Raw genomic sequence first — 21,839 nt, 5'->3', positions numbered from 1 at the left:
CCGCGAGTCAAAGGATTGAACTCCGTTCACAGATTCTGAGCAGAGCCGCCGGTTATCTCTCGCCTCTTCATTTTACGTTTGTTCCGCCCTATTACGTATTTTCAGACGAGTAATAAGGAAACCGAGACATCAGATAACGAAACGAACGTTCGCTGGGAACGGCGCGCGGGACGAAGCGAGATAGGCGGATAGGTTTTATTGTCGGTTCAATGCCGAATAAAATTACCGCTGAACGATACACCTCCGAATACGTGTGTCAGTGTCTTGTAAGGACAAGGCCCGCGATCGTATTGTAACGAAGAAGTTACATTCCGCGGTGTAATATTATATTAGACTGCTGGGAAAGTCCATCCGCGTGCCGTACATGGAAATTACATGCACGACGTTATAGTTAAATTCAGTGGCGTACCGTGCGCCGGGAAGGCACAGATTATAATAAGTAAAGAGGAAAATTTATTTATTTGAAAGCCGAGCATCGAACAGGCAGCATCAATTCTTGTTTTCAAATTTTATTTCAATTGTAATAAAATGTATAACATGTTTATTGTAACATGTAACATATAACATTTTCATGGTATAACATGTTTAACCGTAAATAAAAATACGAAAGTACGTTCCTTGTAAATGTAGAGGACAGTGTGAAAATAAATGTTTAATTTACAATCAATAACAAAGTACAGCATAGTTAAAGCATAAGTATATTAAATAAAAAATTTTAAGATGAAGAATTTTTCTCAAAAACTCTTAGAAAATTTCGGAAGAAATGGAATAAATGCATCCAATACCTTTTTCATTTTCAATCAATAACAATGTATGGTATAATTAAGTAACAAATTTTTAATTTTCAATTAATAAGTTATATATGTATTTTTAATAATAAAAAAATACATTTTTTTATTTTTCGATTAATAACAATGTATGGTATAAATAAATGTCGGTAGATTAATTATGAATTCAAAACTGCATATTTCTTAGAAATTTATAGAATTTAAGAAAAAAATCGATAAATGCGACAAATCATTATTTTATTTTCAATTAATAACATAATATAGTTAATTGTAAATATACATTATGCCAAAATTTTTAAATGCATATTTCTTAAAGATTTAGAGAAAATGTTGGAATTAAAGAAGTAAATATATGAAATAATTGTATTAAATCTATTAAATAATTCTATTAAATAATCGTGTTAAATAATTCTATTAAATAATTCTATTAAATAATCGTGTTAAATAATTCTATTAAATAATTCTATTAAATAATTCTGTATTCGCATTGTCATTTCATTAGTGACGAAAATATGATAGTAATTTGGCGCAGCGGGACTCATTATAGCAACGATCCGTCGCTGGTCAAGGCTGGGATTAATTAATTGGGAGTTAATCTGCCGGGTGTCCAAGTTCAGCGAAACTGAGATGAAGTGAAATCTTATATCCGTCTTTAACGAGCTCGACCGGTAAAAATCGAGACGATAATAAATCCTAATAAGGCTCGCGTTTCATTGTTTTTTCTTTTTTTTACGGTCCGCTTATAATTGAATTCGCGCGCCATCTTTTTTCAATTTCGTTTTCTTTTCTTCTTTCGAATTCCAATTATTGGCGAGCTGCATACGCTTATGCAAATCGATATTTTTGTCATCGAAACTTGTTCGTATTTTAGAGCACATTGCACGTTGGCGGAACGCGCGGCGCGGCGCCGAATGGAAATCGGTGCATGTGTGTTCGTGGTCGTGTTGCATGTATCGACGGTTTCATAAATATTTCATAACGATTCATAAATTGTTCGGTAACAATCACCGTATCGTTTTCATGAATCTCTAATGCGCAACATTTGTTTGTAACATTTCGTTCGGAAATTCATTATTTCTTAAGATATTTGGCCGATTTTTCACGTTCACGTCGAGGATAATTTTATTTTTCTATTAAAACGACGACGTTACTATTTCTTCTGATAGGTATTTTATTTCATTCAAGAACATCGTATTACAAGAAACTGTTTCGAACAAAAGTTGTGCATTTTTTCACGCGGAATGTGATTCCGAAATAAAAAATATAGGTTTACGATGAGAAAAAGCGAGGTGACCTTGATATAACCTTGAAAACGCCCACGCGTAAAAAAGCCAGTAGTGCCGCTCGACTCTCCGCTCGAAATACTGAAGGACACGTGTCTGTCTTTTTTGTTAAGTCACGTGACTATGAGATTTTTTGCAATCTCGACTTAAATGGGACACCCTGTATAATGATCAATATGTAGAAATCAGTCTATAAAATCTATAAAAATGTATCAAAATTTATGAGAATCTATAAGAATCAACCAATAAATATGGATCTATAAGAATGTATAAGCAACGTATAGGAGTGTGTAAGAATCAATCAATAAAAATCAATTTATGAGAATGTATAAAAATGTGTAAGAATGTATAAGGATCTTATAAAAATGAATCGATAAGAGTCCAATCTTGTATCAGAATCTGAAAGATTCCGTACAAATGAAAGTGAGAGAACACGATTATATCTGAAATTACGTTGAACATTTTTTGAAAAGAGAAGAAAAGCGATAAGTCGAAATCCAAAGCCAACAATTTCGAAGATATACAGTGACTCCTATTAATAGTCTGACACTTTTCAATAACTTTTATAAATATAGAATATCATAAATATTATAAATATTATAAATTTTTAAAATATTATAAATATTATAAATATAAAACATTATAAATATTATAAATATTATAAATATAAAACATTATAAATATTATAAATATTATAAATATATAATATTATGGAATAAACAATTTGAATTATTTAGATAATAGAGGGACTAGTATACCAAACAATGTTACAATTTTGCTATTACTTAGAATGACAAGATAAAAGACTCTCATTTTCTAACATTTTTTTATCTGTGCCTATAAAGAAAATTTAAAAAATGCGTTTCGTAGATCGAAATTTAAATCAATCGAAATCGGTTAACGAAAAGTCAAGTTACAAGCGTCAAAAGATCGCAAAAGCTGCAAATTTTTCATACTTATTGGCCGAAAGTGTTCAAAATCGGGGCAAAACTGCAATTCTTGCGATCTTTAATTGTTTACAGCTCGTACCAAGGTCAACCGATTTCGGTGAAATTTTTAACACGCACGTAACTTACCGAAATCTACGAAACACATTTTTTTAAATTTTCGATAAAAAAGTTAAAAAAACGAGAGCTTTTTATTTTCCTTTGTCATTCTAAGCAATAGAAAAATTTAAAAAAAAGCATACCAATTATGGTCTAATAGACAGTCGCGCTCTATCATCTGAAAAAAATTCAAGTCGTTTAAGTCCAGTTTTAAAAAAGGTACTGTGTTTTGGAAAGTGTTCGAATATTAGCGGAATCACTGTAAGTTTGAAGTGCAAGATCACTAGGTGAAAACATTGTTCGGACGCGCCGCCAGTATGAAGAAGCAAACACATGTATTGTTGCCACAATTGTCTAATCAGCGTCGATAAGTCAAACACTCGAGTCGACTTGACATTTCCACAACCTACTCGCTAGGTGGCTCTCTGTCTCTCGCTCTCGCGCTCTCTCTCTCGCTCTCTCGCTCGCTCTCTCGCTCGCTCGCTAGATGGCTCTCTGTCTCTCACTCTCCCTCTCTCGCTCGCTAGGTGGCTCTCTGTCTCTAGCTCTCGCGCTCTCTCTCTCTCTCGGTCTCTCGCTCTCTCGGTCTCTCGCTAGATGGCTCTTTATCTCTCACTCTCCCTCTCTCGCTCGCTAGGTGACTCTCTGTCTCTGACTCTCCCTCTCTCACTCGCTAAGTGGCTCTCTGTCTCTCTTTCTCTCTCTCACTCTCTCTCTCTCTCTCTCTCTCTGTGTCTCCTTCTCTCTCTCTCTCTCTCTCCCTCTCCCTCTCTCTCTCTCTCTCTCTCTCTCTCTCTCCCTCTCTCTCTCTCTCTCTCTCTCTCTCTCTCTCTTTCTGTGTCTCTCTTCCATTCCGTCTCTTCCCCTATCACGGCTAGTCATCGTACTGGTCGATTGACGTCACGAGTTTTTATATGCAGGTAATAGCAACGCTAACGATCTAAATTACCTGTGCTTATGGTCTCGTCCCGATGCGTGAATAAAGAGTTACTCGATTTGTTAAACCTCATTTTTCCTGTTCATTGTCTCCGCGTTTATGGCTGCCATTAAATATCAATTGCCGATTAATTCCGAGGGTAATCGAATTATAATTTTGATCCTCCTGACAATTCAATTGATTTCATTGAACCCCGTTGAAGTACACTGTGTGAACGTTTCGTTGAACTTCTTGAACAACGCAGCCACGAGTTAAAGAAATATGAAAAAAAGCGAATTTAGTTGTAAAATAGAAAAACTGTTTTACTTCTAAATTCAAATTTTGATCGAGCGAGTGTAATCGTTGAATACGATTTCCATTTTATTTATACGTTAATACTGTAAGTTGACGAACTTGATAATAATTTGAAGTATGATTTAATTTTATCTTGAATCAATAATCCAATAAGTTAAATAATTATTTTAGTTTAAATTATTTCGATTAAGATTTGCAATGATTAGCATTCGTGCTGAATTTCAAAAGTCAAAAATAATTCTTTGTCTTGAGTTTTTGACAATAAAAATTATTTTGAATTCTGGTTCTAGTGGATCGTCAAATCGCAGAGACAGAAATTATTTTATATTCAGGGCGTCTTACTGAATAAATTTTTAGAATTCGAAAGGATATCGATGGTTGTATCGAGACAAGTAGAAAGTTTAAAATATTTTCTGCGGAATTAAAAATTGTTCCGTATTCGAAAAATGTATATTCGGATTACGATTAAGACTTGAGATAAAGGAAAATAACTTTTTTATCTAATTCGTTTTGAAGGTTTTATAATGTGCAATAAATTTACAGATAAATATGCATTATATGATAATATAACGCAATGTAAGTTTTTGTACACGAAAAACGTCTTCATAATTGCGAAACAGTTTGTTTAACTATATATCCACCTAATTATATTTCCACATTACTTTGTGGATCAATGATTCATCATGCTTTTGCATTTGAATGTACTTCCCAAATATATATATATATATTGTCCATTTAAATTTGCATATCTTGTGTTAGCTAAAAATTTGTTATTTGCATTTCTATCTTTTAAAATTGCAACAAAATTTACGGGTAATGACTTATAGTAAATCAATGACAACAATTGATGCAAATTATTTTTTCATTCTCCACAACTATGATAAAAATCGATGGTTTAAGGTTCAACAGCGATGCTGATAAAAAAAGAGTAGATTGCGAATTGCGATCGATAATAAATACAAGCAGCAACAAGAATAAGTAAAGATAAGTAAATAGTTCAAATCATCTGCCGTCCGAAATTATATCGATACAATCAAGATCCACGAGCACTTTTCCTAACTTTCAAAATTTTTACAACAAATGAATCAAAACAAAACTATATTGTAACTTTTTAAACCAAAATTTATTAACCACAATTATACTCTAATAACTGAATCATTTTACACTTTCAAAAGTCGACAAAATTATGCTGTTATTTTTTCTTAATATCAATAATACTAGCTAATTTATTATATCGTTCTGGTTAGTAAGAACAGATCCAATAAATATTTATAATGTTCTCAGACTTTCGTATGACGGCGCAGATGGCAATTAGCTGGACAAAAAATTTTCTACGCCATAGTTTTTGTATCTCGTTCAGAAGAATCCTGAGTAATTTACACGAACGTAAACATCTGCAATCTGGTCGCTGTAGTCTGCCGAGTATGCAGCATTCACGCGAGTCATTAACGCGTAGAAGACAACATTCTCATAAGTCATAAACCAACGACCTTTGATGTTCTTCAATTTTACTGCACCAGAACTATGCTTTCGAAGCATCCTTCTTTTTTCTCATAATCATCGAGAACAAACAAATCGTTTAAATAGTCGATCCTTAACAGACCACCGTGTACATTCCTTTCACTTATCTATGTAACACATACTTTTTAATAAAGGCTCATCTTCCAGCCGCTTAGAAACAGCTTCCCCAAGTTTTTTGTAGTTTTTCGAAAGTCAAAGTGGCATTTTTGTACTATACTGTGTTTTGTATTATTTCTATCGACCTATGAAATGAGTTTATAGAACATTGAACTCTGTGCACGAATTAAATCAGTTCGTGTTAAATTGACACAATTAAATTTTAATTTTTACGTCGTGAATAATTTAGGCAGAAAAAAGGAAATAACACAATGTAACAAATGCATTTTGCAATGGTTAAATATACTGCTTTTCAAGAGGGGAAATAACATAATCGCCGGCACTGTTACGATGTGTATTATATCCAAAATGAAACGATAGTTTCATTAGGGCTCGTCAAAGCTATCGTTTAAACAAAGTTTCAAATGATTTTCACCGCTTTAGCTGTAAGGCGCAATGCAAAAAACGGCAAGAATTACCTGCACTATACAATCTGAAAATAGCGCCATTACATCCAGTGACAAAATGCTCAAACTTCTGAACAAATTTACCGACAGAGCTGAATATTTTGTAAGATAGTGACGCCGTATGCGGCAGACTATTGAAACTTCCAGCTAAATCGACAACGTCGCACTCGTCGTTACCAACACCTTAGGAATTTCAGGTTCTTAGCGAAAATCGAGTATTTTGTATACTTCATTCCTACTGCGGTCTGCTTAATACGATTTTAATAGGCAATGAATTCATACAGCACCTGTGCTTAAATAAAGTTTGTTACTAAAGTGCAGTTGTAATTGCCGCGATTATCTATTTTATCATAAAATTAATACTATCACTAAACGAGAAATATATCATAATTATTATATCGATATAATTATAGTACAGTGATTGGACACGTACAAAATTCGTTTCATACTTTTTCTTTATTTTTAAATAAATCTGTGCACGTTCAGAATATTTTAAAACTTCATCGTACATGTGTCTTTTCGTTTTTATAACATTTTTTTATAGAAGTGGAATACGAAACTTTAGAGTATTTGAAATTTTGTGATTACTAGATACCATTTCTTGACAATAATGCAATTTATCTCATGTTTCTATCTCATTTTTATCTCATGCATTTATCTCATTATCATAAGAAATGATTTAGAACGATTCGATTCTATTTTTGTTAACATTCTAGTTACTTTTATTTATGTTTCCGGTGTTCAATATTTTTGTATTAAATTTTTCAAATTTGTGGAGTCTTAGAAAAAAAGTTAAGAAATGTACCATTCTTGTAAGATGGTATGTATTATGAAATACATACATAAACATAAATAGAATGCTGAAAATATCGTGAACTATTATTTGTCTAAATCTAAAAAAAGTGCAAGTACATACATACTATTGCAAATGCTCATTTACAAGAAAAAGTGTGTGGAACCATTACTATAGATATAGTTCCTTTAATTATATAATTAATAAACATAATTGTACTGATATGCATATAAATAATAATTCACATAATATAATAATAAATAATAAATAATAATCCATAATAAGCACTCGTAGTCGAAATTTAGTATATAGGATACTCAGTTCTTGCTAACATGCCTAAATGTATCAATTGCCAGTAACATTGGATACGACACTAAAATGATATTAAAGTTCTTAAACTCTCCAAAACCCAAGAAAGTAAAGCGGGTAAGATGAAATATCTGTAAATAACTCAAGTCTGTGCTAAATATGTCAATATCGTCATTGAATTAATTAGTTCGTACCAAACTAAATGAATCATATTTTCCTACCGTTACCAGCAGTTTCAATTTAGCTAGAAATAGTCTGTCATGAGCGGCGCTACTATGTTCCAAAGCGATCCGCTTTGTCGATAAATGTATCCAACAGTTTCATTGTTCAGCCACTGTATGTAATGGCACTATCTTTAAATTTTTAACCAGTAACATATCGCGCCATCTAGCCAAGAAACTGAAAATTAACGTATTGAAGAGTTTGAGCGTTTTACCACTGCGTGTGATGGCGCTATTTTAGGATTTTGTCTTTCATAAGAGCAGCAGAAAATTCTTGCTGCTGTTTGTACTGCATTTTATCACTACAGCGGCAAGAATCACTTGTGCCTTCGTTGACTCGTTAAATTCTTGCCAATCTTTGCGTTGCATCTTATGACCAAAATAACAAAAATCATTTTGAACATCGTTTAAATAGTAAATGCAACAATATGGAAACTTCGACGAGACTTAATGAAACCATCATTTCATTTCGAATGTAATAAACATCGTAACAGAACTGACGATTATTTTATTCTCTCACTGTTGCAAAGCAATATATAATGATGCAAATTGCAAATATTCAACGTTGCGTTTTATTATTACTTATTTATTGTAATATAGATACAATGATATAGAAAATGTCTGAGCTAATTCTAGAACGTTAAATGATGATGTACATAAATTTATCAGCGCTTATTGACACGTTGAAAGAGCACTTTGAAATCCCCAGTGGTCTCAGACGACCGTACACTGTCATTTTAAGGTCAAGCATCGTTCAACTCACGTTATTACATTGCAAAACTCATACTCTTTAACGAAGACATTCGATATGCATCAATTTAATTGGATCTTTCAGAATTGCTGACACAACAAACAATATTTCCATTTATGTTTACGTTGCTCGCTATCTCTGCTTCATGGTCGTCTAATGGGAGTTTCTATTTGTTTCGAGTTCGTCGCTGGTTTGCCTAATGGCAAAAATTCGTTTCTTTTTTTTTTCTTTCATACGGAGGCGACATAGAAAAAAAAGTGCAACCGAAACTGGTGTTATTGTTCTTTAATATCAAGTTCAATTGTCAGTTAACCCTTCGTTCAGCGGGACAATCAACATTAGTTTACCGCCAGCTGCTTCCTAAACGTAATCAACCAGCACGTGGTAATCACACGGTTGTCAGTGTCTGCTCGTGGCTTTGAAATTTTCCTACCGTTTGCCCGACTAGTCGCGCCGACAATTTTTATGTCCGCAGGTTGCTCTACAGTGCCTGGACACTCATATTCCAAATCTGCAACTCGACATTGTTCAATAAAGTAGGGTTATGTATGTATAACCCTTATAAAGTTAGGTTATCGATAACTCTATTATTTCATGCAACAATTTTTGGAATTTTTGCGCAAGCTATGTTTATAATTATTTAGATGATATTAGCACATATTTCGATAAAACAGCATTGACTATTTATTAACTCGCAGAGGGCGCTGTCTGGGTCCGTTTACACCCACCGTTTTCTCATAGCAATTTTATCCACCGATGGCATTTTTTGATAATTGTACAATTTGTACAAATTAGAATTTATTAAACCTATTTCTCATTTATATTGTTATCCTTATTTATAAATTTTTCTTGAATACATTTTTGAAATTTGGAAATGAATATTTTTGAAATTCGTGCCAAATAATGTGTTAACTCTTCTTGACAGATTTTTTGTTTTCATTTTCCTGTTTCGGATATTTTTATACGAATAACATAATCCATACGTTGTGCGAACAAATGCCAGATGCAAGATCCGGTTAAATCCACCGGGAGCAATGCTTTCTTCGAAAATCCAGTTTATCTGGATCTTAAAATAATTGATTACTTTTAAAAGTGCTCAATCTTGCTAGTAATCCCCTACTTGCTGACATTATCGCGTAATTAAGAACTATGTGACAGTCGGAAAGACGCAGTAATGGGGATTACTATGAATATGCGTAGCTTTGTGAATGATCTCGTGGCAGACGTTGTTATTGATAGCGGCAGCTGTCACTTGAAATCGACGGAAAAAGATTTGCTTGATTCTTCGAGGACCTTTTCAATCGATGTACATACCACTACTTTGTGATTAATAACTTTAAATAAATAAATAAAAAAAAACATTTCAAATTATTTATTGCAGGATGTAAGAACATCTTAATTTTTATATGGAAAAATAGAATGAATAAAATTGAATTCGAAATAAAGTGGAATAAACAATTTCGAAAAATGGGATAAAGTAGAATCAATTGTTTGTTTAAATTGCCTTATTAAATTTGCAACCTTGGCAGCAGATTTTTGTGTGTTGCACTCTTCAAATCTAAGTAGAACTATACAATTACTTTGAAAAGCTATAATTATAAACCTAAACGGATAAATTATTTTCAATAGTAAATAACAAATTGTTACTTTTATCTTGGAGAGTAGAATTAACAAATAAAAATCGGAATAAAAAGAAGATAAACAATTTCGAAAAATCAAAAAAAGATGGAATCAATCATTTATATAAATTACCTTATTAAATTTGCAATTATTATTATGCAATTACTTTGAAAACTTATAATTATAAACCTAAACGGACAAATTATTTTCAATGATAAATAACAAATTGTTACTTTTATCTTGGAAAACAGAATTAACAAATAAAAATCGAAATAAAATGGAACAAACAATTTCAAACAAATGAGATAAAGGAGGATCGATGATTTATATAATCACTAAATCACTAAATGTTACAATCCAAGCCGCAGATTTTTGTTTATTTCGCTTTCAGAGTATACATTGAATCGTGCAGTCACTTTGGAAACCTAAAAGTTGTGGAAACGGTTGGCTGACAAAAAATGATCTAGCAATGTTACACAAGCGAAATTCAATAGTGCTTCTCTGTTTCGCACGCTAATGAATGTTATGCAACTGTTGAATATTATACACGGAGATTAAAACGATTAGACCGCTGGATGGATACTCAAATTATTGTGACGAATTACACAAATTGCGTTTGCAGTCTCTTGCAATGCGATTTTAATCGTCCGGTTAAATCAACAATTTACACGACCACTTCGTAAATGAAAATTAGCAATTTTGTATCGCACATAAAATACCGCGGTAATATCGTACATTTCGTCGAACAATTTACATTGAGAGAAGAAAAGAAAATCGAAGAATGACAAATTGTTATCGTAAAATGAACATCGTAAACAACAATATACGAACCGGTCGCACATTTGTTTAAACAAAGACAGTTTCCTGCACAGAACTGGCCGCAGTTTCGGTCGAAAAGAGGCTCTCCCTGTTCAATTTCCCACGTGTCTAGCTGTTCGATAGCAACTTTCAGACTGTGCAGCTGCACTTATGGCGTACAGAGACGTGCAAAATGCAGGAGAACAAGTGTTCCAAGGGAGATCAATACCTGTTTCACGTTATCTTCGACAGACCGGCGATCGCAGATACAGAAACTATGCTACTTCTTTTTGGTTTCATAACGTTCATTGTGCAGCCGAAATTAACCGAAAGCTTCCGAGAGGATATTTCACGAGTTCGTGTATTTTGTCCAGAAATGGTGTCACTTTTCACCAATTTTAGTGCATCGGTACGAGCCACGAATATTCGCATAAGTTCACATATGTCGGTGAATCTTGTTTCACCGAGAAACAAAAATTCTGCTGAAAAATTTAATTTCTTAGAAACCACAAACGATACGAAAATAAACAATTAAGAATTTTCGGTCTTCTGGATACAACGTGTTAAATTTTATAAAAACATAGCGTTAGTTAGTGGATAATATACTGTAATTTATTATTACACAGAATCATTATAAAAATCCATTTAAATAGTATATTTGACATTTATAACATTACAAAAGTATTATTATATATATATATATATATATATATATAACAATTATTTCTTTTGCATATATATATATATATATATATATATATATATATATATATATATATATATATATATATATATATATAATTATGCAAAAGAAATAATTGTTGCATTCAAAGAACTTTAAAGAATCCATTTAAATATTATTCGATATTTATAACGCTACGAAAATATTATTGTGCAAAAGAAATAATTGTTTTAATCGGTAAACTCTAAATAATTGTTCCACGTAACGAACGTTCCTGCAATTGTTGTTATTAAATCACGAAAAATTCTCAAAATCGATAGACTTTTTCGAGAGAACTTTAATATTTCAGAAGCCGAAAATGTTAGAGAAGAAACGATGCAAGAATTTGTAATCGGGTAATTGAATATCGATGAATGTGAACGGATATGAACGTTGAGTTGTTCTCTGTACAATTACTGCGCCCGTAGGAACGCGCCTTTATCGAACAGGCTGCGCTCGCGAGCGCCACCGCGTTTAAATTTACGCGCGTGCAGTCGAAAATAATGGTGCCACGGCGTTAGGCGTCGAGCCTCTCGAAAACGCTTCCCTTGCATTCAAATATAAACGCAGAAGCCAGGTCAGGTTGCGAAAATAATCCTAAGCATTCATCTTAGCGATTCATCGCTCCTAAACGAATATGAAACTATCCAACTGCACTCCAGGTGCAGCGTGAAACTTGCTAATCCATCCAGCAGCTCCCACGCTTCCTTCCAGCCTTCCTATTTTTACACCACGTTTCTTATTATAGCAGTAATAGAAGAATTAAAGAGCAATAGATTCGATGGATCCGTTCAAATAACCGAAAATAACATTCTGTGATGTTCGTTATAGCAACAAAGTAAAAATAAAATAATTGAAAAATAGTGGATTTACTAGATTCGTTTAAATAATACGGAAATAAGGGTTCTATATTTTTCGTTATACTAAAAGAATAAAAATATAACAATTAGAAATAAATAAATTTAACAGAATCATTTGGATAATAGCATTTTCATGAATTTTCATTGTAGCAAAAGAATAAAAATATAATAACTTTCAAGTATATACATATATTATATATACTTGATAATATAATAATATATAATATAATAATATAATATAATAATTTTCAAGTATATATATATATATATACTTGATAATATAATAATATATAATATAATAATATAATAATTTTCAAGTATATATATATAATAATTTTCATAGTATATACTAGGATCGTTTGAATAACAGAAAAATAACGTCTTACAATTTTAACTAAAAAGTAATTAAAAATAGTAGAACCGTCTGGATAAACGAAAAATAATGTTCTACAATCTTCGTATAAAAATTCAAAAATAGTAGATTTCATAGAATTATTTGAGTAGTTGGACATTATAATGAAAGAGTGAAAATATATAAGAATTAAAAAGTACTAGATTTAATAGAGTCGTTCAGATAATACAAAAATAAGTTGAACATATTGTCAATAATGAAATACTGGTTTGAAAGTTGATAATCAGTTTGAGATTGAACTTAAAGATACAAAGTAGAACCTCTGTTATCCAAACTGCAATTATAATCAACGATGCTGTAAATCAGAAATATTTTAAACATGCTTGTCAATTTGCTACTAGCAAAATCATTAATCTTTCCGTAGCTTCTAATAAAACAGCTATCTGTTTAACTTAATCTTCGATTAAATATTAAGCATTAAATATATTAAATATTAAAATTAAAATATTGAAATTAAATATTTAAACGGCGATTTTGCTACTCTGGATCAAAACAGACCCGGTATTGATTGAAACAGTATAGTATGGCATTGTAAATACACTAGCAACTTAAACTTTGTTAAATAGTTAACATCTCGTTTAATCGTCAGCTCAATTCACAAAATTCTGTTATCCGAACGTTATCAACTCAATTTCAAAAAATCGATCTTCCTTGCAATTGTTTCGTTCAATATCCCACTTTATTGCAGACTTTATCCTACTTAACTGCAGCATAATTCTTTATTACCTTGCACCTTGACTAACCTAATCACTACTTAATCTCGTTTTTACAATTTCGTGTCGCTATTTTATTTTTTCTCGAGTTTCGATTTTTTTGATTTGCTTGTTGTTAGTAAAAAATAATCGTATTTTTACCGCGCGGAGACGCTGCGTGGAGTCTTGGCCTCGCTCCTGTCAATTGAAAAATCGTTGAAAATAAATAATGTAATCCGAACTTAAGAACAAGAAAGATCCACGAGCGATCGTATAGGAAGATATAGTAATTATTCGGGATCAATTAGGATTTAGATAGTGTGCTGCGGAGTTATTGATTGGGTGATTATTATAGTATACTGATACAGCAATAGTGATTGCAATTAAGATATAGAGACGCGATAATTAAGATGTAGGAGCACGAAACGATCCACGTCCTTCCGAATGATATATCGATTGATATCACGCTGTCGAGAGGTGCGACGATTATGGGGACGAGCACGTGGATGTCGAATGCAGCAATTAGTGTTCAATTATCTGTCTCGATTTGTAGCTTTGCGAGACACAATTATATTTAATTGCATTATAATTACATGATATTAAATTGAAATTAAAGTCATATTAAATTTAAATTAAATCTAGATGAAATTAAAATTAAAGTCATATTAAATTAAAATTAAATCTAGATTAAATTAAAATTAAAGTTATATTATATATATATATATATTTATATATATATATATATATATATATATATATATATTTATATATATATATATATATAAATTTTAAAATTAAATCTAGCTTAAATTAAAATTAAAGCTGTAATCTTAATTTTAAAATTAAATCTAGATTAAAGTGAAATTAAATTTACATTAAATTAAAACTAAAATATTACACTGATATTAAATTGATACTATATTAATATTAAACTAATGAAACAATTATTTTTACCGTTCTAATTAGCTTTTCGTACCAGATGCTAATATCGACTTCTTAAAATTGCTAATCGGTTGTTGAAAATGCAAATTTGTTTTCCGTTCATGACTTAATTACGATTAATAAGGATAGACTTGCATATTCAAATTATTTTGAATGAAGTGATAAATTTGGAGAAGGTTACATTTACGAATTATTATCACGAAAACTGTTTATTCAAGCGTATCGATTATTTTTTATATTATTTTTTAAACTTTGAACTACTTCAAACAATTTTTATTTATGCACAATTAGAATTTGACGTTACCATTTTAATTAATGTTTCGTTGAAATAAAGGATTCTTTTAGGGTTACAGCACGATCAAGGCTGCATTTATGCATTTTTATCTGGAAAACCGCTTATGCTATCAGATCGATTCTTCGTTCGTCTTAATCCGCAAAGAGCTCTGTCTATCAGAAACATTTTTTTCCAACTAGAAAGTTGATTCCGCAGCGTTTTCTAAGAATCTATTCAACTAGAACGAAGATAATCTCGAGAGAGCTATGACAAATGTCATCTCAAGAATCTCAAAAACCTCAAAAATCTTAAATAACTCAAAAATTTCAAATATCTCAACAATTTCAAAAATCACAAAAATTTCAAATATGTCAACAATTTCAAAAATCACAAAAATCATAAAAATCTCAAAAATTTCAGATACCTCAAAAATCACAAAAATCTCGAATATCTAAAAAAATCTCAACAATTTCAAATATCTCAAATATCTCAAATATCTCAAAAATTTCAAATATTTCAAATATCTCAAAAAAATCAAAAATTAAAAAATCTCAAATATCACTGAAAAACCACTGAGAATTCATTCGAAGCTACCGCACCAGCGCCGCTTTCATTTCACCACGAAAACGCTCATTGATCTCTCTGTTCGTTTCGCTATCATTTCGAAAAAGAAACCTTAGCTCACGCCGTTTCACCGCATGCGATCACAAGAACGCGGTCGTGATACGATCGTCAGCTGTTTCACCGTGAACTTAACAACTAACACCGTCGCACGGCCGTCACACGAGCGTACACGCGTCGCCGTTTTGTTCATTAGTCACGCTATTAACTCTATTTTCATTTTTATTGTTTCAGAGTCCTTGCAATTGTTGTCCCATCTTGGTGAGTGGTCTTTTCATTAATACACTGCGGAGGGGCTCGCGTGCTAGTTAAATATAGACAGAAAATTATGTCGGATGAAAGTCGTGTTTCGGCCGCGTGATACGTCACGGTAATTGCCACCCTAATTCTCCCATTCGAGCATCGTCCATCGCCGACATGGCTTATTTGTTGTTGCTTTTCCTTCGTTCTGTACATATCATTTACACAGCAATGAGATCTGCTCCTGCACACCTTTCATACTCCCTAAACTTGCGCGCACAAATCCATAAAATTCAAGCTAAAATATCTGCTAATCTAATAAATCTTCGACACACATAAATTAATACTCTTTTGTAGAAAATATCGAACTGCATCAACTAATGTTTTAAAAAACATATAATTATAATTAAAGATATGAAGACGACCTTGTAATCTCCGAAAATTCTCCAGCTACGAAACAATTGTTTCATTCGTATTATATATCACTTTGAAAAACTTTTGTGAATAAAGTTTTTCGATACCTCCGAAAATAACGGAGATACTTAGGTGGCCTCTTTTAGCCGAGACAGCCTGTATATACCGAGTAACTATGGTGTAATACTTTTTTTATGCAGAATTTGGTGTAATACTTTTTTATGCAGAATTTAACGCTTTACCCGAATTCGGAAAGAAATATTGACTGTTCCATTTGAAAAATTGAAGGCGACCTTCATATCTTGATGAAAAAGCAAACTAACAAGAAAATAATTGTAATTCTTTATATTCTCCCGGAAACCATGCAACTTCTATTTGAAATATTTCTTCATACAACAAATATTTGACGAGTTTTTTGAGGTAGTCTTGTTATGGGATTCATCCTGTATATGTATGTATAGTAATTTCCACAGATTATATTATATATTTATATTATATATTTTATTTATAATTATATTATATTACATCACATATTTATATTACATTTTATATAACGATTGTATTATTATATTTATAGTCGTCGATTGTCAACGACTATAAAAACAAGACGCAAGGCTCGAATAATCGTATCACCTCTTCCCAAATTGTCCACTTCTGTGCGCGATCTGAGCGCAAATTAGGAAGAAATTACTGTATTTGTGTGTGTGTGTGTCACAATTCAACATAATTAACTTTGAAATAAATTTAAAAAATTATCACAACTTCGTAGCTGATATATTTGTGTGCGTGTGCGTGTGCGCGCGCGCGTGTGTGTGTACCTGAACAGCGGGTCTAACATCAAGGATTCCGATGCTAGAACATTCAACGGTCAAGGCGCTTTGACAGACACGCCATGCTCGGTAGTTCATTCTCCATGCGATCCATTTCGACGTTTTCTAATTAATGAGTTGCGGCTGGTTCGAGGGTATGCCGATGCGCAAAATGCGACGAGTGGGGTGCGGGTAATTGGGTTCCGTGAACCTTGATAAAGGATAACATACAGGGTTGTTCACTTGGAATTGAACATCTGAGATGATCTTCTCTAGCTGCAACGATACTTTTCGGTACACTAGGTAGAAAAGGTCTGCTGCGTATAACTATTTAAAAACGAATACAGTAAATTCTCCCTAATTGACGCTCAGATTGTACACAATAATGGACAATTTGGGAAGAGGAGATACGATTATTTGAACCTTGCGGTTCGATTTTATAGTTGTCGACAATCGACGACTATAACTATATAATATAATAAAAATATAAATACATAATGTAATAAGAATATAAATAAAATATATAATATAATAGAAATATAAAAATAAAAATAAAAAATATATAATATAATAGAAATATAAAAATAAAAATAAAAAATATATAATATAATAGAAATGTAAAAATAAAAATAAAAAATATATAATATAATATATATATATAAAATATATAATATAAAAATATATAATATAATCGTATCTCTTTTTTTCTTCCCAAATTATTCATTTTTGTATACAATCTGGGCGTCGATTAGGGAGAATTCACTATATGTACACTTTTAAAAAATTTCGACCGAACGATCCGAATTCTTTTGTCATATTAGAAGGACCAGATTGTTAGGCAACGAGTAAACAAATTTTTGCAAAAACTGCGATTTTAATAGTTAACAATTTTTAATAATTATTTTAATAGTTAGTTAATTGTTTGTAGCTCTTAAGTTATCGAGGTCTAGAGCTAATGAAAATATTAAGGAACATACTATTTTTATTTTTTTATTTGAAAAACGTTTTTTTACTCTTTTCGCGTCATTCCAATCAATTGCAATTTTGTACTGATTGTCTAGTAAACTGAATCTAAAATCTAAAAGATCGGTTCGATTAAATTTGGTCTTCGTAAAGTTGTTCTACTTTAAAAGGTGTATACAGACTTTTTCTACTAATAAAAAGTCGTGGATGATTCTGGGTTGAGATATATGCGAATAAACAATAAATTTCAATAAGGAATTGAAGAAGATCCGGAGACGACTTTTTTCAGCTGGGACTTCTTGTAGATTTCAGCTATTGTAAATCAATTAATTGATTACAAAATAGATTCTCCGAAAAGCTATTGAAATTATATTGTAGACATTTATAAAACTGCGATTTCCAATTAACTTAACTCCAATTTTTAGATGGTACATCAAAATACAAATTTCAAACGACTCTGGTAAATATTTATGAAATTGGTGTTTTTAATCGATGCAATAAAATTAACATCTTTAATATCATCTTTTATTTTTTCATTGTTTTGTATTAGTTTTAATTATTAGATTATGAATTGAATAGAGACGTCGAACTATTTTAAATGAATTCATGAATTATATAAAGTAAAAAGTTTACATTCAATTTCGACTTAACTAACCAAACATTAATATCTTTAATTAATACATTAGAGTACAGACTAGAGCAAATTATATTGAATTTAATAATATACAAGGTGAACAAAATCACTTTAACTTACACTGAAGCATTAATTTTACTTCTTGAAATTTAAGATTCTCATAGTTAATTTAACATTGATAATAAATCAATAATGAATCAATACTAGTAATTGGAAATGTTTGCCGGAGAATTAGGACTCAGGTGAAATATTTATAACCGTTCTCAATATTTTGCGAGAAAGTTAGAATTTAGGTAAAATGTTCGTAACTGTGGGTCGAAATGGACCCAAGTCTGACTACCTATAAATTAATAAAAAAAAGTGCAATAAATAGAAAATAGAAATTTTCCAAATTTTAGACCAGAAGAACAGCCTTTTAATATTTCGTCAAACGAAATCGTTCTACCAAAGTCGTCATTCTTTTTCAATTTCTGCTTTTAATTAGAGCTCGTGCAGTCAGCCCCTAAAATATTTGACACGCGTAGTCGCGGGCAAGGAACGTACGTACAGCCTGATTTCCGAATCGGTTATTTGTTTTCATTCCAATTTCGAATTTGTTTTCATGGACTGTAGAGCAAGCGGTACATAGTACTTGATCAAAGGTTAAAATTAGCTGTTTAAACAGTGCGGTGTTATCATTTCTTGCCACCACCGTATGTATACAACATCCGCTTATTCACCTGTTGTACGATCTATAGATCTACCGTTCCCATTTCAGTCAATCCCCTCGGTTATTCATGGAAGTACTAATTATACGAAAAAATGATTCAGTCGAAAGTATAAAATTGGGTCGGACATTATACCTTCAAAATGCACGACTTTTGTTTGAAACATTTTTCTGTTAGTTCAATATTTTTTAAGCTATTATCATGTCAGGGATAATTTTGTTTTTCTATTAAAATGACAACGTTATTTTGAAAGGTATTTTATTTCATTTAAGAACATCGTATTACAAAAAAATGTTTCAAACGAAAGTTGCGCATTCTTCTACGTGGAATATGATTCCGAAATATAAAACATAGGTTTATGATAAAAGAAAGTAAGGTGACCTTGAAGTCACCTTGAAAACACCCAAGCATTGAGAAACTAGTACCGCCATTTGACTCCCCACTCGAAATACTAAAGGACACGTGTCAGTTTGATTTTTTTCTTAAATTATTTGTCTACGAGATTTTTGACAATCTCAACTTAAATGGGACACCTTATATAATATCGTATTAAAATCCAATGTTCGTAGAAGCGCGTTCGTTTGGAGAAAAATTATGTTCGTTCGAAGTTACAGCTGAATATCGGGCATTTCGCATGTAATAATTTCACACTTAGTTCGGTCTCTACGGGAACCTACGATCCATTTTTAGTAGCCATCGATCATGCGACGGTTTCGTGACGCGTCCGAAGCGTGTGCGCAAGGAGAGGTGTTGCCCCATGGCATGATCGATAAAACTATGTGAAAGCGGCATTATTTGCTATTTTTACGGACAGAGTAAATATCGCGAACGGTTCTGCTCAAAAATTTATCAAGACATCTGGTATATCTTCATTTTCGGAAATAGGTGACGTCGATTCTGAAGTGTCATGGTGTCCCAGTGGCAATGAGTATAGCAAGTCTAACAATAGCTGATGCAGAATCGGGAATTAAAAGTGGCTGAAAAACAGCTGTTACATTATTGTCGATGATCAACAGAAAGTAAGAGCATCGATTTTGAACTGCCGCCATCGTGTCCTATTGACACTGACTGTATCAATTCTAGCTATAGGTAACACGATATAAAAAATTAAAAAGACCGTTGAAACATTGAACTTGACAAATAGCTACTATATTGTAGCCAATGATCAATAAACAGTAAACACATCGATTCTGAGAAACTATCATGCGGTGCTATCAACACTGACTGTAGCGAATCTAACTATACAGGTTGTCCCAAAAGGTTCTCGCAGTCGGGAGATAAGGGGTTTCTGAGGTCATTTGAAGTAACTTTTTCCTTAGCGAAAATGCGATCCGAGGCTTCGTTTACAAGTTATTAACGAAAAACAGCGGCCAATGAGAGGCCAGATGAGCTGACATGAGGCGGTCGAACCAATGAGCGGCCAGATCAGCTGGCATGAGGCGGTCGAGCCAATGAGCGGAACTGGTTCAACTCATTGGTTAGTGTTTTTCGTAAATAACTCGTAAACAATGCGGATCGTAATCCGCGGATTGCATTTTCGCCAAGGAGAAAGTTGGTTCAAATGATCTCAGGAATCCCTCATTTTCCAAGCAATTGACTTTTAGGACACCCTGTATATAACACAAAATTATTTAAATTAGAAAACATTGAGATTGAAAAATAGCTATCATATTATTGCTAATGATCGACAGAAACAGAGATGAAATAAGCTGCAAATTTTATGCATTTATGGCAAAAACGATATATATAATAGCTATACGTATAAGATATATATATATATATATATATATATACATATTTATTTAGACAATATTTATAATAAATATATATAAATATATATAAATATATAAATAATAATAATAAATATATATAAATATATATAAATTATAATAATAAATATATATAAATTTATATTAATATAATATATTATATGTATAGCTATTGAAGAGTAAATTTTTGTAATATCTTTATTGCTATTATATTGTATATCTATATATTATATATAAGATCTATATAATATAGATATAGAATATAATAGCAATAAAGATATTACAAAAATGTACTCTTCAATTTAGGAATGCTAATAAATATACTAGCGTAAAACTAGAGACCATAAAAATATATTCTTTTGTCGAACACCCGTTTGGTACAGCGAATGCAGGAAAGTTTCACTGGGCAATCTGAAACTAACAATAAGATTTCCATTGGTCGTGGAATCGAACGGACTCGGCGCGAGGAGTCAATTAATCATCAGAAGTCCGACAAATACCGTTGACTTGATCCCCGGGCAACATCATGTAAACGGCACGTGTTAAAAACTTACCACGGTACAACAAGAAACTTCCCTAATTAGAAGATGATCAATCGGTTTCTTCAAGTGCTTGCTTCCCCCCCGCTATTTCGAGACGCAGAACCACCGAATTTAGCAACTAGACGAAATTAGAATAACCGCCGTTTGATAGGGATCACTGATCTAAAGGCGACCTCACACCGGATGCTCCTCCTGTGCGCGTAGTCGCAAATAATTAGTTTGCTATCAATCATACAAAGTAGTTTTAGTCTAGTGGGTAATCGTATTAATGCGGGACGCTAAGTAATGAATGCCTACACAGTTAATGCATCCTAT

General features: G+C 32.0%; 1 protein-coding gene across 4 annotated transcripts in view; it reads left to right on the top strand.

Annotated features, from left to right (window-relative positions):
* LOC117219696 (uncharacterized) overlaps positions 1–21,839 on the top strand; it is a 129,479-nt gene that overhangs the window by 74,785 nt on the left and 32,855 nt on the right. For 2 of the 4 annotated variants that reach the window (XM_033469038.2, XM_033469055.2), the window contains exon 3: positions 15,681–15,707. The exons of the other annotated variants lie outside the window; for them this stretch is intronic. In XM_033469038.2, the coding sequence (XP_033324929.1) occupies positions 15,681–15,707 (27 nt within the window). The remainder of the gene's footprint in view (positions 1–15,680; positions 15,708–21,839) is intronic. 4 annotated transcript variants of the gene reach the window in all.

This window comes from Megalopta genalis, chromosome 5, assembly GCF_051020955.1.
Source record: "Megalopta genalis isolate 19385.01 chromosome 5, iyMegGena1_principal, whole genome shotgun sequence".
NCBI classification, from domain to species: Eukaryota; Metazoa; Arthropoda; class Insecta; order Hymenoptera; family Halictidae; genus Megalopta; species Megalopta genalis.
Note: the sequence above shows the minus strand (reverse complement) of the source record. Positions and strands in the feature narration are given on the sequence as shown.